This window comes from Protomyctophum parallelum, assembly GCF_964188405.1.
Source record: "Protomyctophum parallelum genome assembly, chromosome: 22".
NCBI lineage: Eukaryota > Metazoa > Chordata > Actinopteri > Myctophiformes > Myctophidae > Protomyctophum > Protomyctophum parallelum.
In genome coordinates this window covers 14,443,290-14,468,792 of record NC_139714.1, presented here as the reverse complement: position 1 = coordinate 14,468,792, position 25,503 = coordinate 14,443,290, and the positions used below count along the sequence as shown (strand labels likewise).

Here is a 25,503-nt window from a genome sequence, read left to right as displayed (position 1 = left end):
CCTTCAATATTCTCTCTCACCTCCTCACTCTCCCAATTGAGAAATCCCCAATCAGAACGAATCACTTGATCATACACCAATCAGAATGAAAAACTCCATTACCTGGTTAACTGTCTCGTGTACTCTTTGCTCAGTAAACCCATTAACCCTGGCACACACCTGTTTTTAACCCTTTATCCCTGATGAGTTGCATGCATCTTTTTAACAATTATCCTTTACTAAAACCTATTTATTTCGAGATCCATTTATAACAGACAACCTTTTATTAAAGGCATACATTAACTTAGTCAACTGTTTTAGAATGGCTTGTACTAAATGTATTAACATATTTGAATAGGGCTAAGGGCATGAACTTGGCTACAACACAATCACAGTAAATTATTTATCGTTATCTTTTATTTATTTTCGGTATATTTGTTACCTTTTTTCGTCTTTGTCGGGGTGTAAACCTCCTGTGTCCAAAAATGTACTTTTCAGGATTCAAATTCAAGCTTTTAGATCTGCTACTTTTGATATATTTTGTGTGACGCTGTAGTATGATCAAGTAGAAAATACATTTACAAAAAAGAAATAAATACACAAAAAGATAAAAAGATAGAATATGGAGATAAGACGTTTCTGCCCAACAGCAACGATATGAAATGTGAGCTTACAGTACTTACCGGCATAATCATTATTATCATCCATTTCTTCTGTCACATGCAAGAGCTTTAGAGGAAAAACGACACTGTCTCAAAGTCACTTTGACTTTACAGGGGAATCTGTGTCCAGCTGACACTAGTTAACGTTACTGATTAAGGCAGTTATTTCTGCATCCAACAGGTCTACATCTAAAGTATGGAATTTTACAAGTGACCGTTTCTATTATCATTGATTTTTAGAGGTTAATGGAATTTATATTTATGCAGTATTGATATTATATGTTATTAGTGTCTCTGTCCTCTGAAACTATGTAGTGTAAAGTATAATAATAACATAATATCGTATCAATTTGGTTTCATTTCACGCTCAAGAGTTCAATTATTGTTAAACATCTGCATTATTTAATTTACAAGAAGTCTACACGAATAGAGAATGTAAAATAATTGTTATTTTGATCAACGCCTGTTATCTCTCCTAACTGTACCAACATCAATACAGCATGGAAATGTGGACCAAATCTTATCCAACGACAACAAAATATTCAAATTTTGGTTCTGAATCTCATCAAATGGTGGTCCGTGTCTCAAATGCGAGAAAGAAAAACAATGGGCCTTGATATGAAAAAGATTGAAAACCCCCGCTCTAGTCAATTTCAATATAGTAGAACAATAACATCACTGACTGTCTTCCATCTTGTTGTGTTTGAGGACTTGTGGAGAAACTCAACCTTTCAGTTGCTCGTCACTCCAGTGATGTGGGTCAGGGCAGTCGACATTAACATAAAGGGGGATTTATTTTATTTAGTCCCTGATCGTTATTTCTAGGCGAGGATCAAAGGAGCTGGCACACATCTGAACACTCCCAAAGGGATCTGTGTGCAACCTTTTCCTTTTCTTTGATATTTATTTATAGGCTTCAGATATTTATTTCCATCTAGAGATAATGTTAATTTGAATATTGTCGTTGCTGGTGGAAACCTTTGTATGTCCAGATTAGAACTGTTCATTTTCAGGAGATGTAAAAAAAGAAAATTCCAATTGATCCAATGTAGTTATTATTTAGTCACAACCTTTGTGTTAATACTTTTAATTGGTTCAAATATTAATAAAAACTGACAGACGCACTTATAATATCATAATTCGATGCATTGTGACCTTGTAGATTGGGTATTTTTGCAACTTTTGTGCAACACTGTAGTATGATTAGGTATGGAATTAATTTACAAAAAATATATAAATATATACATAAAAGTTGAAATCTGGAAACACAAGGGTTCTGCCTGACAGCAACGATATAAGCACACGATACACTGAAAAGACTTCCTAGCCGACCACGGCAGGATGGTCATGAAGGTCAAGGTCATCGTAGTTCCTTTGTACCCACCTATCGTGTCGGCTTTGCTGAAGCGGCGGGTGACCACGTTGTCCATGTTGCTGTCCTCACACAGCTTCAGCTCCGTCAGGTACACCTCCACCTTGCAGTGCTTCACAAACATACCCTGTTCCACCACCTGAAGACACAACAGCGCTACGTCAGGTGAGGTACATTCACACAAACAACACCACCACCTGAACAACACAAGACAGCCGGGGAGTCTTCAATTCACCGCATTAGGACGTCAGGCCAAGTCCCAATCTGTGATTTGTGAAACAGCGTGAAAGGAATTCCTTACACACTCAGTCACTCACACTGCCACACAGTTCTATAAACAATTAGTCACGATATGCAGAATTATGTTTAGGTTTCATCATTCTAAATCTAAGCAGTATTCTATTGCATTATTCAAATTTTGACAGTTTACTTTAGACTGAAGCTAGGTTCTCGGTTTACCTGTGATCCTAGTTTACTGAGGCACTACACTGTCTTTCTGCAATGTTACTTTTCAGGATTCAAATTCAGTTACAAGCTCGATATTCTCGTGGCAGACCCCTGAACAGTGTTTGTGCAGATTGGAACGGTGTGCCTGAGGCCCCCAAGCGGCCCCTGGTGTGGCCTCTAGTGTGACTATCGTCATGGCAGACCCTGCCCTGACCAGTGTTTTGGCCAAGTCTGGTGCGGATCGGAGTAACAAGCAATTTTATTATGAATTTAGGATAACAGATGCCCTCCAGCTAGGAGGAGGGCGAGTACTAAATCAGAGCATTTAAAAACATATACAGTAGCAAGAATGCAAGAAAAGACCTGGGCATTTTCCAGAACGTCAAACACCTGACTTTGTTAAAGCCGGCAACTCCCTAAACCATGAAACAAGTCCTGACAGAATAATGGAAGAAAAGGGCCATCCCTCCCTCCCTCGCATTCACGCTTTACATACAATCAGTGCATGTAAAGGGTGCTAATATATGACTAAAACTATGACAAAATACACCGACATATTTTGTCAACAAATAAAAACTAGAAGAAAATGTTAACGCAATCTGCCCCACCTGTTAAACAGAAATGCAGTGCAGTTGCCAGAGATATACGGACAAGTGAAAGAATAAATAACCGTGGGTGCATCCATCTATTCACATGGCAAGAAACCCAAAGCCACAACAGCTACGTCGCTATTGCAACACCCACAACACCATCTCACACACTATACCCACACACACACTCACACGGCAGTGACGTCACACAGTTACCCTTCGCAGTGTTGCAACGCTATCTCCTCCTATCGCGCCGAACGCCAAAACTCGACACCACCCGCTGGCACTGGCACTGCCACCAAAAATGCCTCCCTTCCACACTCACGGCTCCGGCGCCAATGCATTTGTTTACTACAAACATTATCGCCCGAAGCACCCACACCCCCGGAACACTGTTGCCCTTTCACCACGCTAAATTCGCCAGGTCTATGCGCACAGTGAGCACAAATTACATGTGAGAAAATTAATTCACAAGCCCACAAATGCCATTCAAATGCCATTCAACACACACTACGACACGCTTACAATTCGCCAACCTGGCAACTACTACCCCGTCTTTTAAGCCACTCCCCTGTGCTGCTCTGATCTCCGAGTCTCCCTGACAGTCCTGTCCGCAGGAGAATAAAACAAGGAAGGAGAGGAATCTTCGCCTCACGATTTTGCTTATTCCTTCTAAATCACTGTATATAAAATATCGCTTACTCAGCGAATCTCTTAGTTACGTCAACATTGTTCTTCCACACTACTTGGTTTGTTCCAAACTATTACAATTATACCGTTCAAATTCGCCATTTCGCCTGCCGAGTACTTTTCATTGCACACGCACGCACACGCACGCACACGCACACACACACACACACACACACACACACACACACACACACACACACACACACACACACACACACACACACACACACACACACACACACACACACACACACACACACACACACACACACACACACACACACACACACACACACACACACACACACACACACACGAATAGCCGTGCAGCCTATACACGGCGCCAGCGAGACAGGACGTTATAATCTTGCGTTTCATTAAATAACTGTCTTTCTCCGCACGTGCGCACACAACATTATTCAACTGAAATGCGTAACGCCAATATTGGGCTAATATAGGTAATATGCTACCAATATGTGGGTAGCCTACAGGGAATTACCCACGGAATGAATATATATATATAATCATCTATACCAGGGCTGCCCACACTTTTTTTACTTCAGAGCTACTTTCAAAACGACCAGCAAAATAAAACTATCATCCCATTGGTTTTTATTTTTGGTATTTGACTTTGCTACTGATGATTGTACACAACAAGTATTGCATTGTGTGTTTGAGCTTACATGCCCTTTTTTATGTCAATCAATCAAGTCATCTCAGGTCATCTCAAGCGGCAGATGCAAAAATTGTTTTTATATTTAAAAAATATATATTTTTAGGGCCATGTCATGTGGTCTACCTGCAAAGCCTTTGTGATCTATACTGGTAGATCCTGATCTACCTTTTGGGCACCGCCTAACGTCAGATCAGCCGTTTTGTCGGTCAGCGCCAAAAATGCTCCCCGACAGCATAATCGGAGCAAATACCGGGCAGTGTGTATGAGCCATAAAGTGTTGACTACACTAATAAGGACACATAATAATAACTAATAACCCATCCGTTACTACATGTGGAGTCAACTCCCGCAATTTCCTTCTTCCCATAGTGTGCGGCAAGGTAACTCTGGGATGAGCGGCCGCGAAATTCTAGTGTGCATATATATTTAAAAAAAGAATCATTTTACATCTTGGCACAGGTAGGGTATGCTGCTTAAAACGTAACCGGACGTTCCTAGCACAGATTGTGTTAAAGAGGGACTAGTGGAGAAGACATCCTGTAGAACTAAGACTTGTGTGCAAGTGTCACTGTCTGAAAATAGCTGATCTATAAGCTCACAAGCTTGTAGATCTTGTATATCGGCTATTTTCGGCATGCAGCTAAACTATAAATCAGTCATTGCAACAGTATCATGGTGCGACAAAAAATACTAAATCAACTGTAGATTTAGTCAACACAAAATCTTATATTTAGTCAACTAAAACTACCGACTAGACTAAAAGTAAAATATTTCAGATGACTAAAATAATTAAATGTTATAAAGACTATGAATGAATGAAGGAAAATGTGTACATTAACACCGCTTATTACATGGCTTGGTTGAATGCTTGATTCTTATTGGTCAATCGCTGAATTCAGTGGTCTGTTATTTCTGGATAATGACCACTCCGCTCTATAACAGACCGATCCCTAATCAAACCCTCGGAGCACCTGCTCGATTTACCTCCGTTTCCAACATGACAGCCATGTAAAAACACACACACACAGTCATTTACAGCTAAACATTGCTATCACAAATGTATTTGAAAACATTTGAGCGAGAAATAGACGAAGCAGTACCCGAAAATGGAATCCATTTGATCAACTCACTTCCTTGTTTTCCGCCATCACGTCGGTGGTTAAACCAGGTGAATTAATGATGTAGCCTAGCCGCTGGTGAGAGCCACGCTGATATACGTACGACTACTTTTCGGTGTAAACTAGTTAGTAAAACACAGCTCTCGCACTCACAGCCAGGCAGCACAGAGTGCATGAGCAGCAGACACCTAAAGTTAGGAGAGAGAGAAGCCATTTGTTCTCTCAGAAAACGAAGACAGGTGGACATTGCACCGAGGAGATCAGTCAGAATCAAAGACAGAAGCAACTGTGGTGGGACAACAACACTGTCCAGGAGCAGTGACAGATGCCATGGCTGATAAATCCAGGTCCCAGGATCACTGGAAGATATAACGCTAAAGTCTCCACATGATGAGAACCAAAACAACCAATATGTATGTAGCCTATAAAAGGTAAAGAATTGCCAGCACTCCAACGTCTGTCAGTTTCTTTTAAAGTCATGATTAAAGGAGGCTCTGGCAAACAAACACGTGTTTACGTGTGTGTGTGTGTGTGTGTTTGCCCGAGACTTCTCATGAAGTTTTTCTTTGGAGTGCTGGCAATTATTTTGTCTTATACAAGTGTTGTTGAGCCGTGCACCCGCCCGGGAAGTGTTGTTTTAAAAAGGACCATATAGGGTTTAAGTCGTTAATCTATTAACTAAAAACGCCTTCTAAATCCTGATCTACAAGCTCAAAACGCTCAAAACACGTTTTGTCCTAGTGAATCTCCTTCTTTGGATGCTTTTGTGTGCATTTGGCGTTAATTTACAAATATTAATAATAATTATATATGTATGTATAAATATGTGTATGTATAAATATGTGTGCGTGTGCGTGTGCTCATTGTGCCCGACAACGACTATATAGCAAGCAACAATTAAACACAGAGGTGTTTAAAAGGTATACGGTAGTTGCTTAAAGCTTAAAACAACAAACAACGTATAGGCTTTCCAGGTCGAAATTGAAATGCTTGTTGTTAGTGTTGAAATACCGGTTACCTAGTGCCATCACTTTCTCTGCAATCTGAAGCACTGTTTACCACACTAGGAGTGATGACTGATTTGTACATGTTTGCGTGCTGTGTGTCTACAAGCTCACACCCTGCTGTGCTGTCAGACACATTGTGAGCATATTATAGATCTGCTATTTTTGGTACAAGTCTGACACTGTTATGCTGGCGTAAGAAATCAACAAGATACACGCAATGTTTCGTAATAACTGTCATCTACTTTTTCAAAGTACCATGGACGGGCAAGCCACTTTGGACATCCAATTCTTTTTTTTTTTCATTCCTGATACCAATTTAGACACCCATTACTTGCATATCGATCGATACCGAGTACCGATCCGACACCAGTGTGTAATTTAAAAACTATCTAGGACAGTTATTAACAATTAATAAATTGTTAAAGTCCAGCTACAAGTTAGTAAAATCAATAAATAGGGCAGTAAGAGTATAAAACAGGTAGTGCAACATCAACCGAAGCATTCAAAATAATTGTCTGACTGTAATGTGATAAATTACATGGTATCGTAATGGCATAGACAGAAATACTCGACGATACTGTTCCGAGGCAGTATATTTTAAGCTTTTCCCAATACTGGTATTGGTATGGGAACAACGTTAATCAAAACGCATCTATCTGCCCGGTGCAAACAAACCAAAGCTTCTGCCCAGAGGCCAGCTGCTGTGTCCGGCGGACAAATGAGTTTCCTGTCCTGCCCAGACCCCCTCCTCATCATCACAGGACAAAGCACGTCACCATCAGGGCCAGGGTGAGAGGTGCCTAATTTAGCAGTGTGACGTGTGGAAACAGCTGAGGGGTCCCAGCCTATTTATTTCAGAGACCCCCCCCCCCCCCCCTCCGTTACCGGCCCCACACCAACACATACACACACAGACTCTGCCTGAGCTCACCACCAGTGTTGCTAGATTGTGTGAGAGAAATAGGCAACTGGGTCTATGAAAACCAGCCCAAAAAAGTGACCACAGTATTATAGGCCACATGAGCACTTTAATCCTATACACATCGACTATTACAAGCTTGAAGATCAGTTATTTTCAGATAAATCTGTCCCTGGCACAAAATATTTATTTTTCAGATTGGATAATTCCATATAAATCTGGGGGTCCTTGACATGAAAATATTTTAGAACCACTGGTTTAAACATTAGGAAACAAGCCCAAATAAGCAACTACACTTACACTAGAAACAAGCCCCCCAAAAAATGCAACCCGCAACTACCAATATCTACAAGCAACTTTACAGAAAAACAAACTCAAAGCCGCTTATAATAAGCAGGCATGGCAACACTTCTCACCAAGTCACCACTGTCCCGGTCAAAGAACACACACACAGCTCATATTTGACACTCCCCCCCCCCCCCCCCCCCGCCCCGCCCCCCCTCCCCTCCTACAACATGCCCCCACCCCTTGCACCTTGCAAAACACCCATGTGTTTCTTGGGGGGTGGGGGGGGGTGGGGGGGTGGGGGTGGAAAAGACAAACTTCTTCTCACCCAAAACGTGTAACAGAAACACCTCGGAACAGAAAGGAGCATCAATGCGAACCCCTCCTCCCAGGCTCCCAACTGCTTATCTCCTCTCCCCATGCTCTCTCTCGCTCTCCACTTAAAATGCTTTAACGCTCCTTCTCTTCTGGTCTGGCCATCCAAAGCGGTAGGAGGGTGGGTGGGGTGGGGGGGGGGGGGGGGGGAGCGGACGTGCTGAGCGAAGACCTCATGGTGTCCGACCCCAGCGGCCGTACGGTCCTCCGTTAAAATCCCTTCAAAACGCTCCGCCGCTCCTCCTAACCCCACCAAACCCCGGCCAGCCAGCCAGCCAGCCAGCCGCGGTCTGTAGCTCCAAAAAGAAACTCCAACAAATTTAGAGAAAGTAAAAGGGGGGTTGGGGGGGGTAGAGGGAGGGGGAGAAAGAAAGAAAAATAATAATGAACCTCCTGCATGTTGTGTCTCGTAGATCGCTCCATGGAAGCTGTTCTGTCATCCAGAAACCCCTGGCTGAAAATAGAACCTTCACCAGCCACATGATACCACACCACCCCCCCACGACATACATGGCAAAGATGGGAGGGTCCCATGGACAGGGGTCGAGCAAGTAAGAGAGCGTGTGTGTGTGTGTGTGTGTGTGTGTGTGTGTGTGTGTGTGTGTGTGTCATTCAGCGGGAGAGAGAGAGAGGGTCATTTATACTCAGTTGCGTGGCCGGGTGTCGCACAACACTGACGGAATATAGCCGATCTACAAGCTCACAAGGAGTCACGTTCCAGGTTCACTGTAAGCTTGTAGATCAGGCTGCGTACTTTGACACCGGGCAGTGTGCACGCCACAAAGCATAACGTTGGCTTTAAGAACAACGCAACAGAGCGGAGCGGCCATGATGACTGGTCAGATTTTGAAAAATTGTCTGGCTTCAGCGGGAGTAAGTGTAACAGCACAACCTGTCACCGTTTAGAAATAGCCATGGGTGAAGATGTGGGCCGGCTGAAGGTAGTTGTTGTTGAGAGACAGGTATCTATAAAATGGCAGGATGTGCGTGTCTAATTATTTATAGTAATTTAGTCTAAACGTTGATTCCTGATTTCCTAAATAAAACTACTGGGAGCTTAAAGAACGGTGTGCGGACTTCCTACCTTCTTCCCGCATGTATATTTCTGTCCTGCACCCGTCAACATTTATGAGATGTGTGTGCTTCCCGTTTGGATGTTCTCTCTTAATTATTATTCCCCAAAGCAGTGGTTCTCAAACTTTTTCAGGTCAAGGAACCCCCCAAATTAATATGTATTTGGCCACACCCCCCCCCCCATCTGAAAAGGTTTAGGTGCCAAGAGGACCCCCAGAAAAGAAGAATCATCCAAAATCAGCCAAACACTCGATATTTTCTCAAAACATCTTTAAAAGAATAGCAGATATACAGGGTCGGCGTGTCAAATGGGAAGGGACGAGGTTGGGGTTGCCCCAATTGAAAGAAAATAAATAAATAAAACGAGGAGAAGGGGAGGCCGACTGGCCAACCGGGACCAACCGATGGCCAGCATGATTGTGATGGTATTATGTTAACTACTTTTTCTGGGGACCCCCCTGGAACATCCCCAACTGGGATCCCACTCTGAGAACCACTTCCCCAGAGGAATACAACATAGCTCATAAACATGAATGAATTAAAGAGGGAACTAAATGAATTAAACTTGCTGATAAGACACAGGTTTACTTGTCTTTTTTAAATCTTTCAGTGTACAAGCCTTACGGTTGTTTATGGACTCGTGAGTTATCTGAGTTATTGGGGATTCCTTGAAATATTTTCTTTTTTAAAGGTTTTAGAACCACTTGCTTTACGCAATATAGCTTTGGCATATTAGCCTCCCTTTGCAGTAAAGTATTTTAAACCCAGCCCAGATGTAGACATTTTGCTTTCCCGATGCCCTAGAGGGTTTGCTATTATGCTATCATCAGTGTTGAAATAAGAGATAATGCTGAGCAAATCCAAGCTGTGTGCAAAGAGGGGAAAGGCTGGCCCACACGCCTGAGATTGGATCCCCATCAGGCTTACTTGAGAATCATCTGGAGGAGGGTTCCAGCTTATATCGTCAAAAAATATATCAAAAGTAGCAGATCTACAACTCAAAACACACAGAATCGCGCTGCATTTCAAGCTTGCGGATTTCCAACTTTTGAATGATCAAGTAGGGTGCATTTACGGGGGAAAGATTATAAATTATGGATTTTTCTCTCCGACAGCGACAAGTCCTCAAGTGTCCTTTGCTTCTGTCAGTGTGCTCAACAATATTGATCCACGGGTCATGTTATTTATAAATGTGCTGCTCTCGTAATAAACACACCTCACAAGGCCTGGTGCACCTGGTTCTTGGAACCTCTTGCAACAAGATCTTAAGCTACCTTAGCATCTATTGGCTATTTTAGGAACTTACTTATGTAATAACTGTGCATTACCTATATGCAACTGTTTTAACTGATTGCTGTCAACACTCAACATGCAACTGTTTTAACCGATTGTCGTCAACATTATTGATTTACTTTGTTGCTCTTATGTTATTGTGTGTGTGTGTGTGTGTGTGTGTGTGTGTGTGTGTGTGTGTGTGTGTGTGTGTGTGTGTGTGTGTGTGTGTGTGTGTGTGTGTGTGTGTGTGTGTGTGTGTGTGTGTGTGTGTGTGTGCGTGTGTGTGTGTAATAGTAATCTCATTGAGGGTCTCCCCATCAATGATCTCTCAGAGAATTTGAAATAAAGCTTAATGAATTCATGAAACATCACAACTACACCTGTCTGTCTATGTATGCTGATGGCTAGAGCCCTGACCCATGTCAGGTTTTTGTGATGCTGATCCCAATTTCGGAGGTTTGGTAGACCACTTATTACAGATGTGTAGACTGATATTTCGTAATGAAATATATAGATTTTATGTGAAAACTTTCAAAATTGTCCCCATATGACATTCCCAAAAATGTGATGATGGTTGAAAGTGGTTTCAAATTGGCACACATCATCGGCTGCATAATGAATGACAAAAAAAGTCAAATAATGCCGATACATCACGGTCAAACTGATATCTCGGCAGGGCTCTGATGATGACAAGAAGAGCCTCACCTTGCGTGAGATGGGCTCCTGGGAATCCATCAGTCCGTACCAACTGAGCAACTTATTCCAGCCCTCCGTCGGGACCAGAATGTAGTCCAGCTCGTCGATGAGGTGCTCTTTGATGGCCAGCACATCACCATCTAGACAGAGAGAGAGCAACCAGAGAGAAACGGGGAAAAACAAGTGGATTCACAGACACCGTAGGAATTCTTAATATCAGTATAACATTGCCGCTCGCTACTCCACAAGAGGGTACGCCGGTGCTTTAAAATTTTACACCATTTGGCAACCTTTTTTGACACACATTGAGAGGATGAACGTGGCTGACATCAACAATCCTTAACTTATTACACTGACCCTACTGTAATTTATTTTTATTATTATTATTATTTTCTTTTTATTTATATTTTTTTTATACATATTATTTATTATTATTATTATCATTATATTTGTTTGCATACTTCTATTAGTCTTCTATTATGTCTATGTATATTTGTATGTGCCTTTTATTTCATATGGTGCAAGATACCGGGGTTGTGGCTCTTTCAGAGCGGGAACTCTGGGGGGAGGGGAGGGAAAAAAGGGAAGAAAAAATAAAGTTCGAAAAATGTTGTATAATATTTTCGTGTGAACATTAATAAAAAAACTTTGATCAAAAAAGGTATAACGTTGCCGCTGGGGCAGAAACCTCTTATCTCAATATTTTAACTACAGTGTCATCACAAAAGCATCAAAAGTAGCAGATCTACAAGCTTGACACGTGGTACAAAGTGATCTGCTACTTTTGCTATTTGTTCATTTTGAATCCTGTAACAGAAAGTAACAGTTTTGACGTAAGAGGTTTCCACCCGACAGACGATATATACTGTAAGCTCAAAGCAAGAGAATCATGAAAAACAGGCCATATCCAGTCTGCCCTTAATGGCCATCTTTCATACAAAAGGCACAAAAAGGGGGGGGAAGTATTGTTTTGTGGGAGAACTTTCCACACGACGACGTCAACAATGTGCCTTTGTTCTCTCATTCCCTCTGAATTCTCTCCATCAATGACTTCAACAACTATTATTACTGACTTGGCAGTTTTCGCGAGGTGACAATATTTTTCAAAAACCCAAACAGTCTACCCTTCAACGCTTGATCATCACTTCATCACTTGTGACTTAAATCAGATTTTTCTTTTAAATAGCGAGAATATCTACCAGCTCAAGATTGTGAGCTTGCAGACTAGCCATTTATGCTACTTTTGACAAAGTTTTAGACTTACTCTTGCGCCATCCCTTACCCCTTATCCCTAAACTTGTTTGCCCTTTTTTACTATTTTAAAACATTTTAGAATAGTTCAAGTAGCTGATCTACAAGGTCGATGTAGATTGGCACTCAAAACAAGTGTAATTTTGACTGTGGTGAAATTACCGGGATAATTTGGCAGAGAATTATCGTGTAAACTTTCACAACAGGACAATACCAGGACACATTTTATTTTTCATTTTAGGCAATAAAACCCTACCTAATTACTGTAGCTATGCAGTACCACAGATTTACAGTACCATGCACCGGTACAACGTTATGTCAAATATACACCAGTGGTTCTCAAATTGGGGTGCAGGGACTATCTGGGTTCCTTGTGGGGGTTCCAAAGAGACCCTTACAGGTCTGTAACACAGAGTGTACAAAAACTACAAGTTGGAACCAAATGGACCCGTATTTGTACACATTTAGAACGATACTAGTATTGGTATCAGAACAACTCTGGGACAAAATGGTCCTTGAAATTAAAAAAACTTTTGAGAACCACTCAAATACACCACAGTCAGTCAGGCTTCTGTCTGTCTTACCTCTGAGAAGACCCGAGTTGTCCACAGGTCCTGGGTAGACATTCTGGTCCCCCATCTGGTATTTGTCCCAGCTGTCAAATCCCACATATTTCTTCCACTGTTTGAACCAGTGACTGTCCACCAGGTACCTGTGGAGAGAGAGGAGAAGGGACAAGGCAGGCGGCAGTGCTTTAGTGACAGGCTACATTCAGGGAATATAAGAACCTTATTCCTAAACGTAACCTCAGTCAAACTATTCCTGAACCTAAACATAATCCTTAACATAACCTCAGTAACAAAATATGCCTAAATCTAACCTTATTCCTAACCTTAACCTCAGTAAAACTATGTCAAAAACTAACCTTATACCTAAAGGTAACCTCAGTAAAACTATCAGGTTCAGGTTGTTACGTCCCCACCAAAGAGGTCCAAGTGTTATTTTGTGCAAAAGCACATTATTGGCTATTTCTCCTAATATAAGCACTCCATTAATTGAATTGCATTGAATTGAATGGGGCATTGTGCAATTTGTGCTAATTCGCTTATTTCCATCACAATCAAAACAATTGTATATATCCTCTCCTCATAATGTAAATAGTATCCCAAGCGGCACACTTTACTACTTATTTCAATAGAAATAAGCAAATTAACACAAAAGCCTAACCCCCATTGAGGGCTTATATTAGGGGAAATAGCCAATAATGCACTTTTGCACAAAATAACACCTGGACCTCTTTGGTGGGGATGTAACTACAAATAAAGGTAAGAAAGCCTTCTAGCATGGAATTCTCCTTCAGGCTACCATGGAATTAAGACAGTAGTTATTATTCTCCATCAGGCTACATTCAGGGGGGCAACCACATATTTTTCCATCAGGTTGTGAGTGTTGTGCTTCAGGAAGAAAGCGGGAATGCTCAGAACCTGTGGAGCTGGTTGTTGTAGGAATGTAGGGTGACAGTGACACAGTACAGACTGATGGATGACAGACTGGCACACTGTTTGCATAGTACTGTATATTTGTATGTCATTTAAATGTTCTTTAGTGCTTTTCTCTTACTTGTATTGAACTGTGCTTTCCTTGAACTTATTCTACAAACTGCTAATGCAATGTCCAATCAATCAATCAACAAGACAGACTGCAAAGACAGACAGACAGACAGACAGACAGACAGACAGACAGCGCATAGTGAGGGCTGACAGACTGACGCTGATGTTTTTTTCTGCCTGTGTTAGTTCAGGTTGCTGCCTGCCTGTCCACAACCCAGCCAGCTGGCTCTTGCTCTACTCTGGGTGGGTTCTTTCTGACAGGTGCGACGCTGCCCTGCCTTCAGAACCCGACGGGATGAGCTCAGCTCAGCCACGGCTTGCCATGCAGGGCTGAACGAACGAACACACACAGTCACACACACACACACACACACACACACACACAGAGAGAGAGAGATACTACAACGTACATAATACCCCCATATAAGAGAACTTGCTGTCACACTTTCCCACGGTAGCCATCGTTAGCCGCTAGGCTAACACAACACACACACACAGTCACACACACGCACACACACGCACACAGTCACACACACAGTCACACACACAGTCACACACACACACACACACACACACACACACACACACACACACACACACACACACACACACACACACACACACACACACACACACACACACACACACACACACACACACACACACACACACACACACACACACACACACACACACACACACACACACACACACGAAAAAGATGACAGGCAGCTAGGCTAAAGCTTGCTAGCCTAAACTGTCAACATAACCGTGGGACGGCCCCGTCACTGCTGTGTATCTACCCGCCTCTCCTGACACCTTTCCCCGGGGTGCCCTGACAGCCCGGGCTCCTGCGGCCTCCATCCGGAGCCCGGCCCGCCCGGTGACCGCCGGGTCCCCGGCCCCTGCTCCCCTTACCAGGTGTCTCCCTTCCGGAGCTGTGTCTTCAGCAGCGCCGCCACCTCTCCTCTCTGGGTGTCCAGATCAGCCGCTCCTCCTTCCGCCATCTTTGCTCCTCGGACATCGCCGCCTCCCGTTGCATGCTGGGAAGGGAGAGAGGGGCTTGGGGGGGCGGGGCCGGACCCGACGGGGCGGGACGTTACGTCATTGGGTTGGGGAGGCACATCACGTGACGAGGACTAGGAGGCACGCGCGGAAGTTAGGAACAGAAATTCTGTTTCTGTTTGGGGTTTTTTTTGGGGGGGGGGTTGTTGCAAGATCTCAGCAGCACAATTGTATTTGTATTATTATTATTATTATTTCAATATTTGTATTTTATGTTGCAGTTCTGGCTTAACGTAGCCTTGGCGCAGCCAGATTTCATCCGCCCCTATTGCATATGCATATGCCCCGAGTGGAAGGCCTATATTAGTATCGCAACTCTTGTCTTCACCGTTTGGCATAGCCCACAACCATTGGCCAAAGGATGGCGCTATAGCACTCAATTGAAAATGCAAACTTTGACCAGGAATAGGCAGCTCATGAACAGTGTGCATATCAGTCTCCTCATGCCGAACAAGTTACAACTCTGTTCTGACTTTTGACCTCTGAGCTTTAAATAATTTTGAATTATGAATAATTTCTTGTCTCCAGCCTCCACGCCAAACCGTGCAGTCAGGTTTTTTTTTACGAAATGCAGCAATTTAGACTAGAGGGCTATGTCACCCTGCTTAGACACGACTACGAGGCCAACAATCATGGGCCAAAGGGTGACGCTACAGCGATCAATTAAAAATGCAAACTTTAAACAGGCATAGCCAGCAATAAAACTTAAATTCACATAATATGCATCTCCTCAAGAGGAACAAATGTGATATGGGGTGGGGGCCTATAAACTGTGACCTTTAGATCACCCACTATTTTGAATTATGTGAAAAACATTTAAAATCTATCTACTCCCGGGATGTTTGATCAAAATGCACAAAACGTTCTGAACTTTGGACCAATATCTAATAAAAATACTGGGCGTTTGTCTATGAGTGGTATGTCCCTGGGTCTGTCTGGCTTGCTGGCTGGGTCTGTCTGAACACGAAAATAGCTTTTGGTTGGTTTTCACAACCAAGTGTTACTGTTGCGTGTTGCGCAGCCTAACACACACACACACATTAACTGTATGATGACTTGGGGTGTGACAGTACAGTAGAGGGACCCCCTGGGGACAAACTGTCATTTCTGAACCATTTCGGACGTGGGCAAACAGGGCCGGCCCCCTGGGCGCGTTCCTGGGGGTCTGGATGTTCCGGGGACCCCCACACAGAGTTGCACCACTCACTTCACACGGGTGTGATTTTTTTTTTAATGAAGCTTTTGCCTTTTAGCTTTTATGAGACAATAAATATTGCAGTTTTATGAAAATTATTCTTTTGGCCATTGCCCCCAACATATAAATGCAGTCACATTTGTATGAAACTTTACAGTATGTTAGAGGGTAAGTAAGTTTGAGTAAGTACGTTTTATTTAATATAGCACCCTTCACAGAGAGCTCTCAAGGAGCTTTACATACAGTGAAAAAAACAAAACAAACAAACAAAACAGGGTATAAGGCAGATACAAAATACAAATGCTGTACAATTCAACTCAACAAGACAAGCGATACAATACAAGCATCGAAAATGGGTCGTGCCAAATAGCGCTGTAACCGATTAGGCTATAGGGCCTACTCCAATTGGCCAAAGGGGGGCATGCTATAGCAATCGTTTGAAAATGAAAACTTTGAACAGGTATAACATAACTCATGCCTCGTTTGGCAAAATCCATGGACCTTTTACACATGATTGTGCCTTGACTCATGCGGAACACATCTGTAACTTTGACCACTGACCAGTGGTAAAGTTTTGTGACAGGATTTTTTTAGCAATTTGCGTGAAACTTACAATTTATGGACCAATATCTGAAATCCCAGTTGAAGAGAAGTTTATGAAAATGTGGGGGTGCGCACGCTTATCCGACCGCATGACTGATCGCATGTCCGGGTCGGACATGCGGTTGAAAATGTGCTTCTCTCATTTTTGCAGTTATGGAATAACCATATGGAACATGTACATTTAATAAAATTACATTTCTCAAAATTAAACAAATCTCGCTGTGAGTTCAGTAAAAGTAGTATTTCTGCATGAAGATGTTTCCTTGTCCTCTGAAGACAGGAGAGAAGTTATAGATGAGAGCCTCGTCTTCCTCCAAAGGACTGGAGAACTGGTGATCACTTTTCATGGCTGGAGAGAGAGAGAGAGAGAGGTGGCGTTTGGTAGAAGTTAGCAGAAATGGGAGAGAGAGGATTTTTTTTTACATAAATCTCCTGAATCTCCTAAATCTCTCGGTCACTGTAAATGAAAACGTCTGGGTTTCCGACTCGAGGCTAGGTTTCCGAGGATACTCGGTCACTGGCACAAAACCTTCTAAGATGTACTGAAAAGTAAAACAGCTTGAAAAGTATTGACTCTTGCAGCCACACAAACATTTCACTCGCACTGCACCAGCTAGGCCTATAGTGCAGAGTCGAACGTAATCGACGCAACAGAGGGTGAGACCGTGAGAGAAATTTCTCCCCTTGCGTCACGTCAGTTACGTGATCTGTCTCGTTCCGTCGGGTTGGGATCCGATCTCTCTCTCTCACACACACACACACACACACACACACACACACACACCTAGCCATGCCTGTCTCACCTTCTGACACAAAGAAGCTGGCAGTGTAGAAGGAGATAGTCATGGCAGTGACAGAGTGAACCATGCCAGGCTTGTCAATCCACTCAAAGGGTGCTTTCTCTGGATGCCACTGGACTCCATAGAATGGATACCTGTAGGCTGAAAGACGAGACAAAATACATTACAAATATAATTATCATAGAAGATAAAAAAGATAGAAGTTGCCTATATCTAATAATAATAACTTTAATAATAAACAACCCTCTGGGTTGGCAGAGGGAGAGTAGCGCCCAGTAGAGCCCAAACTAAAAGACTTGTCCACTGTTAGGGAAGCGTGTTGTGTGGGTGCAGATGGTGTCTTAGTAAGACACCATCTCCACCCACACAACACGCTTCTCTAACAGTTATTTTCCCCTGCTAGCTGCTACTGTGTGGACTAGTAGCCCAGGACATTAGGGACGGTAGTCAATATGATACATGAACCGAATCATGATAGATGAACTGAATTATGCACTGTTTTTAGGTAGATTGTTTATTCTAGGATTGTATGTTTTTAATACCTGCCCCTTTTGTAATGCTGACCCTGGGAGCTGCGCTCCAAGATTTCCTATGCACTTGTGCAAATGGCAAATAAAGTCCTAGAATTATATTCTAGGATTACAGTTTAGGCAATTGCCAGTTGTGAGCCACTCGATCTGCTACACTCACCCCCCTTTTGACCTCCCTCCATCGGGCACTACACCAAAGGCTGAGGTGATGCCACTCTGCTACATACCTTCCATTGTAGAGATGAATTCTGTGTTGCCGTCACTGTTGGTGGACAAAACCTTATAGAACGTCTTGAGCTTAACGTTATTGTTGTATTCCTGTTGGATCACAGTCATTTCTATGTTTACCAGTGATAGAAATAGTTACTCAAGTATAAGTAATGCAATAATAATGCAATATAGATATACTCCGTTACAAGTAGAAGTCCCATATTCAAAATGTACTTGAGTAAAAAAGTACAAAAGTATCAGTATCAATATACGGTATACTTTTAAGTACCAAAGTGCACATTGTTAATCTATAGGTGAATAATGAGGGTTTTTTTCTACAAACCCGCTCTGTTCTGCGACATTCTTTCTTAAGTGAACACACATGCTCTTTGATCCAAGGTGTTAATGTATGTTTTGTGATAAATATCAAAACCTACAAAGTAATTTTCACCCAGTGTGAATTATCTAATATGATCTTCATGCTTCCTTCAATGCATGAGGAGTCTTTTCACCTGACAGGAGGGAGATTCTCCGGTTGGACGTAGCGCGTGGAAGGAACACGTTATTCCAACCAGTTCCTTTCCCCTCCATCAGGCGCCTGGCTGGCCAGGGGGAGGCAGATTTAAATGTCTTGATTGACTTGAATACACAGGACCTCATTGGACATAAGCCTTGGTCTTTTCTGGGTTATCAATCAATCAATAAATCAATCAATTAATCAAGTACCTGCATTGAGAAACCCAATTTGTGGAAGTTGGAGGTGATGTTGTCCTCAGCCAGAGACTGCATCAGGTGTCTGGGAAACCCTCTGAACAAACGGCTGGACTTGGCCTCTGGATGGATGGATGGATGGATAGATGGCAGGCAGGGAGGCAGGCAGGCAGGCAGGCAGGCAGGAATGCACGCACACACGTCACACGCACACACTTACTTTAGTTTCAGAGAAGATATACTATCTGGACTCTTCAGGAGACTATACCCAAATAAAATAAACTGGAGCACTGGACTGGTCTGCATGTTTTGTATTGTTTTGCAACCCTGCAAATCAATAAAAAACATGTTATACTGTATCTTCGTGTTATATCTTCCACATGCGGCCCCCACCATCACTTAATGAGGCCCACGGGTTAATATTATTACTGATAAAGTATTGATTTCAGCTGTTACAATTCAGAATGCAAACATGACCCGCTTTATGACTAGTATCAAATGTTTTATGTCCAACGTATTTGGTTCATAAAGTTAAACAACTATAACTAAATGCATTCAGGATTCCAATTAAAACATGACAAAAATGTATTCAGGATTTCAATTCAAATATATAAAAAATAGCTGCGACGCGTTTTGAGCTTGTAGATCGGCTATTTTTGCTACGACAGAAATATGCAATGTGGCATTCTGGAGTGAGTGTGGAAATACAGTGGCCCTCTCCATCGTCAAAGTTGCCGTAAGGAACACGGCTGCAGCTAATCCAATTAATAATGGGTGTGTTGAGGGAGGCTCACATCCCATACCCCAGTTTTGATAAGGTGACCACCGAAAACGTGGACATCAGGACGTCACGGCGCGGTGATAAGTGACTCACCGCTCACCCCAACATATCTCTTTGTTTTTACTAACTACCGAAAAGGTGAGTTGCTTCTTGCTTTACATCACCTAAAACTGTATGTGTGGGCCTTTACGCTGGCTCACTGTTTGATGATTATGTATAACCTTCTGTGAATGTGAGAGGCAGAGCAGCAGCCATGGTATCCGTCTGGATGCTGGCGTCCTGGTCGCTTACGAGGACTATGAGCACCTGGTGACCCAGACAGGCCCCCCAGATGGGGAAGTAATCCCCTGCATCGTTGGCCTGAGGACCACATAGAGGACATCAACGTTATGGCTTCATTCTTGACCAGATACTTCTAAATAATTACTAGCTGCACCTGGTAATACAATTAAAAAGCATCAAGTAAAGTGCATTTTACCACCCCTGGCTTAGCCCTTATCCCTAAAGTTATTTGCCATTTTTTACTATTTTGAAAAACATTTTTAAATAGCTCAACTAGCCAATCTCCATCGACACGTTGTGAGCTTGTAGATCGGCTATTTGAACTATTTTAAAAGGTTTTTCAATATAGTAAAAAATGGCAAACGAGTTTAGGGATGAGGGGTAAGGTGTGGTGAAAGATAATAGTGCCAAATCACAACGACTCTTTTCACATTACATGACCCTTTCCATGTAGAGCGGGTGGAGACCATACTTTGAGACCCAACCATTCACCCAAGAACAAGTGCTTGTTCACAGCAGCAATGAGGGAAAACAGAGTAGTAACATCAGTTACACACACCCTGAAGCCTTGTATTCAGGTAGATTTACACATTTACAGCAACAGCATGGAACCATCGTTACCTTCAGAGCCAGCTCATAGAAGATCTTTGCTGTTCGGGCGTACTCTGACGTCTGAAGGTCAACACATCCTCCCGGCAGCATCAAACTGATGAAGAAGAGAGGAGGTGAAATCACACTAAATTATTTGTGTATTAAGAACAAAGACTCATAACAGACAGTGTGCTATATTGCTTGATTACAAAGCTTGGTTGAATGCATGATTCTGATTGGTCAATCACTGAATTCAGTGGTGTGTCATTTCTGTATAATGACCGCTCTATAACAGACCTCTGTCTTATCAAAGCCTCAGAGCACCTGCTGCGCTCCTTCACTTTATTCTTTATCCAACATGACAGCCATGTAAACAAACACAATGTCATTTACAACTAAACCTTGCTCTCAAGAATGATTTTAAAATCATTTAAAGTGAGAAAAAGACGATGCCGTAACCAACAATGTATTCTATTTGATCAACACTTCCTTGTTTTCCGAAGCTCAGTGTTTACTTTACCGTTTGACATTTTCATGGTTATGTTGCTGCTCTTTTCTTTTACATTGTATTATAAACTTAAGCACGCTGTAACCCTTTGGAAAACCATGCTAAAGTTCATTGTGCTTTAATAATAATAATAAATTAAACTTGAGCTCACCCATTTATGGAATGAAATAACTTTGCATACTCTTCTTCTGTACGGTTGATTCTGCTTAAACAAAGAGAGAAAGCTAAGCCTGTTAGATGTCATCGCTGGAGAACCGGGTGCCCGGGTGCCACGTCTGAGGACGACCTACAGAGAGAGTCTTGACTGTCACAATACATATATTGTGATTAATGTAAAACACACACAGTCTTTCTTGTTAGTCTTATTGACTTTCAGCCACTGAAGTAACTGAAAGCCAGTATTCTCGCGGGCATGTATTGTAGCTAGAGCAGACCATCTCACAGCTAGGCTACTTATGTAAACTTTATCTTCGGCAGCCTATAGGCCATATAGGCTGCCGAAGATAAAGTTTACATATATAGGGCATGTGCAGTTGTGCAGAAGTTGGTTGTGAGGGGCTTACAAATGGCCGGCCTATCCAAACGGAGTCAGATTAGCAAGGTACTGCTCAGTATCAGCCATGGAGTAGGAGGCATTGTTTTCCTTTAAGTATGTCAACTATACTGTAGGTAACAATGTTCTGCCCTCTATGCATTTGTAGCTATAGCTGTTGTCCTATTGTCTGACTGCACTGGCAGTCTTTGTCCTTTGTAAAAGGCATCCTTGTGGTGTACCTGACGGGCACCACTCTGGCACCAGCAGACTCCAGGAACTTGACGGAGGAACCAGCGATCCAGCATGAACCCCGGGCGAAAGGGTCAATCGAGTTGTTCTCCTGAGCCAGAATACCTGGGTAAAGAACACACAGAGGAGAGGAGAGGAGGGATTAGAGTCACTCACGGACGGACGGACAGACAGACAGCAATTTACAATTTAGACATTTAATCCAGAGTGATTTACAGTAAGCAAGAACATCACAAGGTAATACATCAAATATAACAACAATGACAACGAAAAACATAACAATATCAGGTGGGAAACGTACCGATGATGGGCCGGCAGTGTCCTCTCGCGCCCCCTGTAGTAGGCCTTGGGGGCTGCTGGGGGCTCAGCCCCTCCGTTACTAGGCCAGGAGGATCCAAGGAGGCCAGAGACGCCAACATAACTGCCACAGGTATGAAAACCAACTAAACTAAATGAGCACGTTCACAGCGGAACAGTACTGCAGTCTTGTCATGTCTGCATGCTACTGCACTGCCTAAGCTACTTTTATAGGTGCAGTACAGCTCAGTTGTTGCCAGATTTTGCAAGAGAAACAAGCGGCCAGGTCTGTGACCTAGACAGGTTCCCTCTTCTCAAAACCTGTCTATTCTGCATTGCATTCAAGGTCGTTAACATAAATATGCAGTTCAGGACAGGTTATGGGATTCATGGAATTCCTGAGGACACAGGTTTGCTTATTTGAAAAGAGCAGATCAACAAGCTCACAACATGTCACATCTCAACTATCTTCAAAAATACATCGATGTTTTGAATATTACAACACAAATCTTGCTTCGGACACACAATGACTACCAGAGTAAAAGCGGCCATGTCTTTCCGGCACCCCAGAGCTCCTATTTTGAAGGAATCCCGGCGCAGATTGTGTTAAGTGTAATAACTGCTATTCCTTTATCACATTATATATAGTAAAAACTGATTATTTCTCACTTATTCATTCTGTTACTTTTCCCTATTACATTTCATGTCAGTTGTCTAGCCCCCTCTCTGGCCCCATGTGGCTCTCCTTATCTTACTAGGGGTCAACTGTCAAGCCCAAAGGGCGTAGACCCCTTCTGTTTTCGTGCCGTGAGGATCCCTCAGGAACATTCATTCGTCAAAAGACCCGATGAGTAAATTGTTATGATTTGCTCGATCCACTTTTCTGCCTTTTTTTGGCCACTTATTATTATTACTGTTGTTGTATTTCTGCATTATTATTGCACAGAATAATGAAATTGAATATACTCAAGTCAAGTATCAAAATAGTAAATGCATTTGGGTTACTTTCCAATATTGATCTACAGGTCCGTTATCCATAGGTCAGCGTCAGACTCCCAGCTGTTTTATGTATAAATGGGCTGCTAGCCTGCTCCAATGCAGTGCATGCTTCTCAACCCTTTGTTTTATGTATAAATGGGCTGCTAGCCTGCTCCAATGCAGTGCATGCTTCTCAACCCTTTCAGGCCATGACCTGGGTGGGGACCCACCCTGACAAGAACTTGAAGTTTAAGGAGTTAAGTTGAGGCATTCATTTAGTTTGACTCGGTTCCACAGATAAATATTGTGAAAATAGCCTAGGATATTTTCAATTGTTTTTCCTGCCTGGTAAGAACGGTTTGCTCCCCAGTAGCACACGGGTGAAATCACCATATACAGTATATCCGCCAGACATAACAGCCCAACCCCTTGCATCCAGCAGCCCAAACCAGTAGCCACTTTGAGTGGCACCGCATGCGGAAGCCACAGGTGTCTTTCTGACAGAATTACCAGTCTGGTAACTGCCCTTCTGACAGAATTAACAACTGGATTAATGCATTTACAATAGAAATACGGTGTGACAAATAGTGATGTATGTCAGACATCACTTATACCCCAGCCTAAACCCTCACAGGGAAGCCACAGGTGAGTCTTAACCGCCCACCTATGTGGGCAAACTTGTTTGCGGTTGGCATAAAAATATTGGCGGAAGCATGCAGGGTACCAATCCAGGTGGTGTGGATTGAGAGTCTAATCTTTTTTTTTTTTTTACATTCTGTTTATTCATTTTTTGGTTTTTTACAAATATATAAGTAAATTGAGAAATACAGTAACAAACAAATACAAAAAACTAAAACACACACAACAACAAAACACAAACTCCAAATCAAGACAACCAAAGAACATTAAAAATACAACAAAATAATAAAAACAATATATAAAATATATATATTAAATATTAAAAACTCCAATATAGTCAATATACAAAGCAGATATTGAGAGTCTAATCTAATGACTAACAAGGCATGCTACAGAGCTGGCTGCCAGAATGGGTTTTCAGGCTGTTTTAGAACACGACGCCCAACTCATAAAAACTCATAAAAAAGAAAGAACCCTCCTCCCCCCATTGTGCCTCAATGGGCTCTCAATGTGCTTCCCTGGGTACATAAAGAAGAAGAAAGAAAAGAATGATAGAACCCTATGGGGCTTATGCATGTCTGGAACATCACGTCATTCCATGTATACTGTATTACTGTATAGAGGCCTACTTGGGGCCACATAGAGACACACGCAGTCCGACTTCCAGTGGTGGAAAGTAACTAAATAGTATTGTACTACAATTTTTAGGTATTTGTACTTTACTTGAGTATTTCCAATTTCCAGTACTTTTACTTCTACTCCAATCTCTGAGGCAAATATTGTACTTTTACTCTACTACAATTATATGAAAACTTTAGTTACTAGTTACTTTGTAGATTTTTATTGTTATTAGAAAACATGCATTAACCACTTCAACCCATAGCCTACATTTTGGTCATTTGGAAATAGCCGATCTACATTGTGTCGCGATGCAACACATTGTGAGCTTGTGGATCTGCTATTTTCAAAACATTTTTATATATTTGAAAACTTCAAATGGGACATGCATAATTGGTACTTTTAGTACTTATTTTGATGCCAATACTTTTGTACTTTCACTTAAGTACATTTTGACTTTTACTTTTACTGTAATTCTATACATTGCAGTATTGATACTCTTACTTTCCACCGTGGCCGACTTCCCACCGTGTATCAGTCCCTCAAGACTTCCCACTGTGTACATCAGTCCCTCAAAACTTCCCACCGTGTCCCTCAAGTCGGCATGTTTGAAGTAGATTGGTCAGAGGGGCTTCTCGAGATGCGTGACACACACACACACACACACACACACACACACACACACACACACACACACACACACACACACACACACACACACACACACACACACACACACACAAAACATATAATAAAATGTTTGAAAACAAAAAGAAAACATGGAGGTATAGCCACTTCCTTGGTGGACCTACTGTCAGAAACCAAACAAAACATATGGCACTGATCATTGCAGTAGCAAACACATTAGAGACATTAGTAGACGCT

At 42.4% G+C, this 25,503-nt stretch overlaps 2 protein-coding genes across 7 annotated transcripts in view; both read right to left on the bottom strand.

Annotated features, from left to right (window-relative positions):
* usp15 (ubiquitin specific peptidase 15) overlaps nt 1–15,066 on the bottom strand; it is a 54,658-nt gene extending 39,592 nt beyond the window's left edge. For 4 of the 6 annotated variants that reach the window (XM_083757827.1, XM_083757828.1, XM_083757829.1 and 1 more), the window contains exons 1-4: nt 14,945–15,066; nt 13,001–13,128; nt 11,175–11,305; nt 2,026–2,152 (exon numbers count right to left, since the gene is read on the bottom strand). In XM_083757827.1, the coding sequence (XP_083613953.1) occupies nt 2,026–2,152; nt 11,175–11,305; nt 13,001–13,128; nt 14,945–15,033 (475 nt within the window). In that variant the 5' untranslated portion in view covers nt 15,034–15,066. Of the gene's footprint in view, nt 1–2,025; nt 2,153–8,073; nt 8,171–8,510; nt 8,553–11,174; nt 11,306–13,000; nt 13,129–14,944 lie in introns of those variants that run through there. The other 2 variants (XM_083757831.1, XM_083757830.1) reach the window with 2 other exon arrangements.
* Nucleotides 15,067–17,058: 1,992 nt separating this feature from the next.
* On the bottom strand, nt 17,059–25,159 carry LOC310853525 (gamma-glutamyl hydrolase-like). The gene is made up of 10 exons (XM_083757904.1): nt 25,123–25,159; nt 22,388–22,507; nt 22,077–22,191; nt 21,454–21,504; nt 20,825–20,909; nt 20,143–20,281; nt 19,156–19,262; nt 18,447–18,537; nt 17,693–17,830; nt 17,059–17,238 (listed from the first exon to the last, which is right to left on the bottom strand). The coding sequence occupies exons 2-10, from the start codon at nt 22,503–22,505 to the stop codon at nt 17,117–17,119; spliced, it is 966 nt and encodes a 321-aa protein (XP_083614030.1). The 5' UTR covers nt 22,506–22,507; nt 25,123–25,159; the 3' UTR covers nt 17,059–17,116.
* Nucleotides 25,160–25,503: the final 344 nt, after the last annotated feature.

Bases quoted from the DNA above. Each gene is read 5' to 3' on its own strand.
- LOC310853525 (XM_083757904.1), bottom strand. From the start codon at position 22,505: ATGTTGGCGTCTCTGGCCTCCTTGGATCCTCCTGGCCTAGTAACGGAG. The intron at 21,505-22,076 runs GTACACCACAAG...TTGTTTAAGCAG, and splicing joins GCCAGAGTGGTGCCCGTCAG to AATCAACCGTACAGAAGAAG. The intron at 17,831-18,446 runs GTATGTAGCAGA...CTCGTCTTTCAG, and splicing joins ATTCATCTCTACAATGGAAG to CCTACAGGTATCCATTCTAT.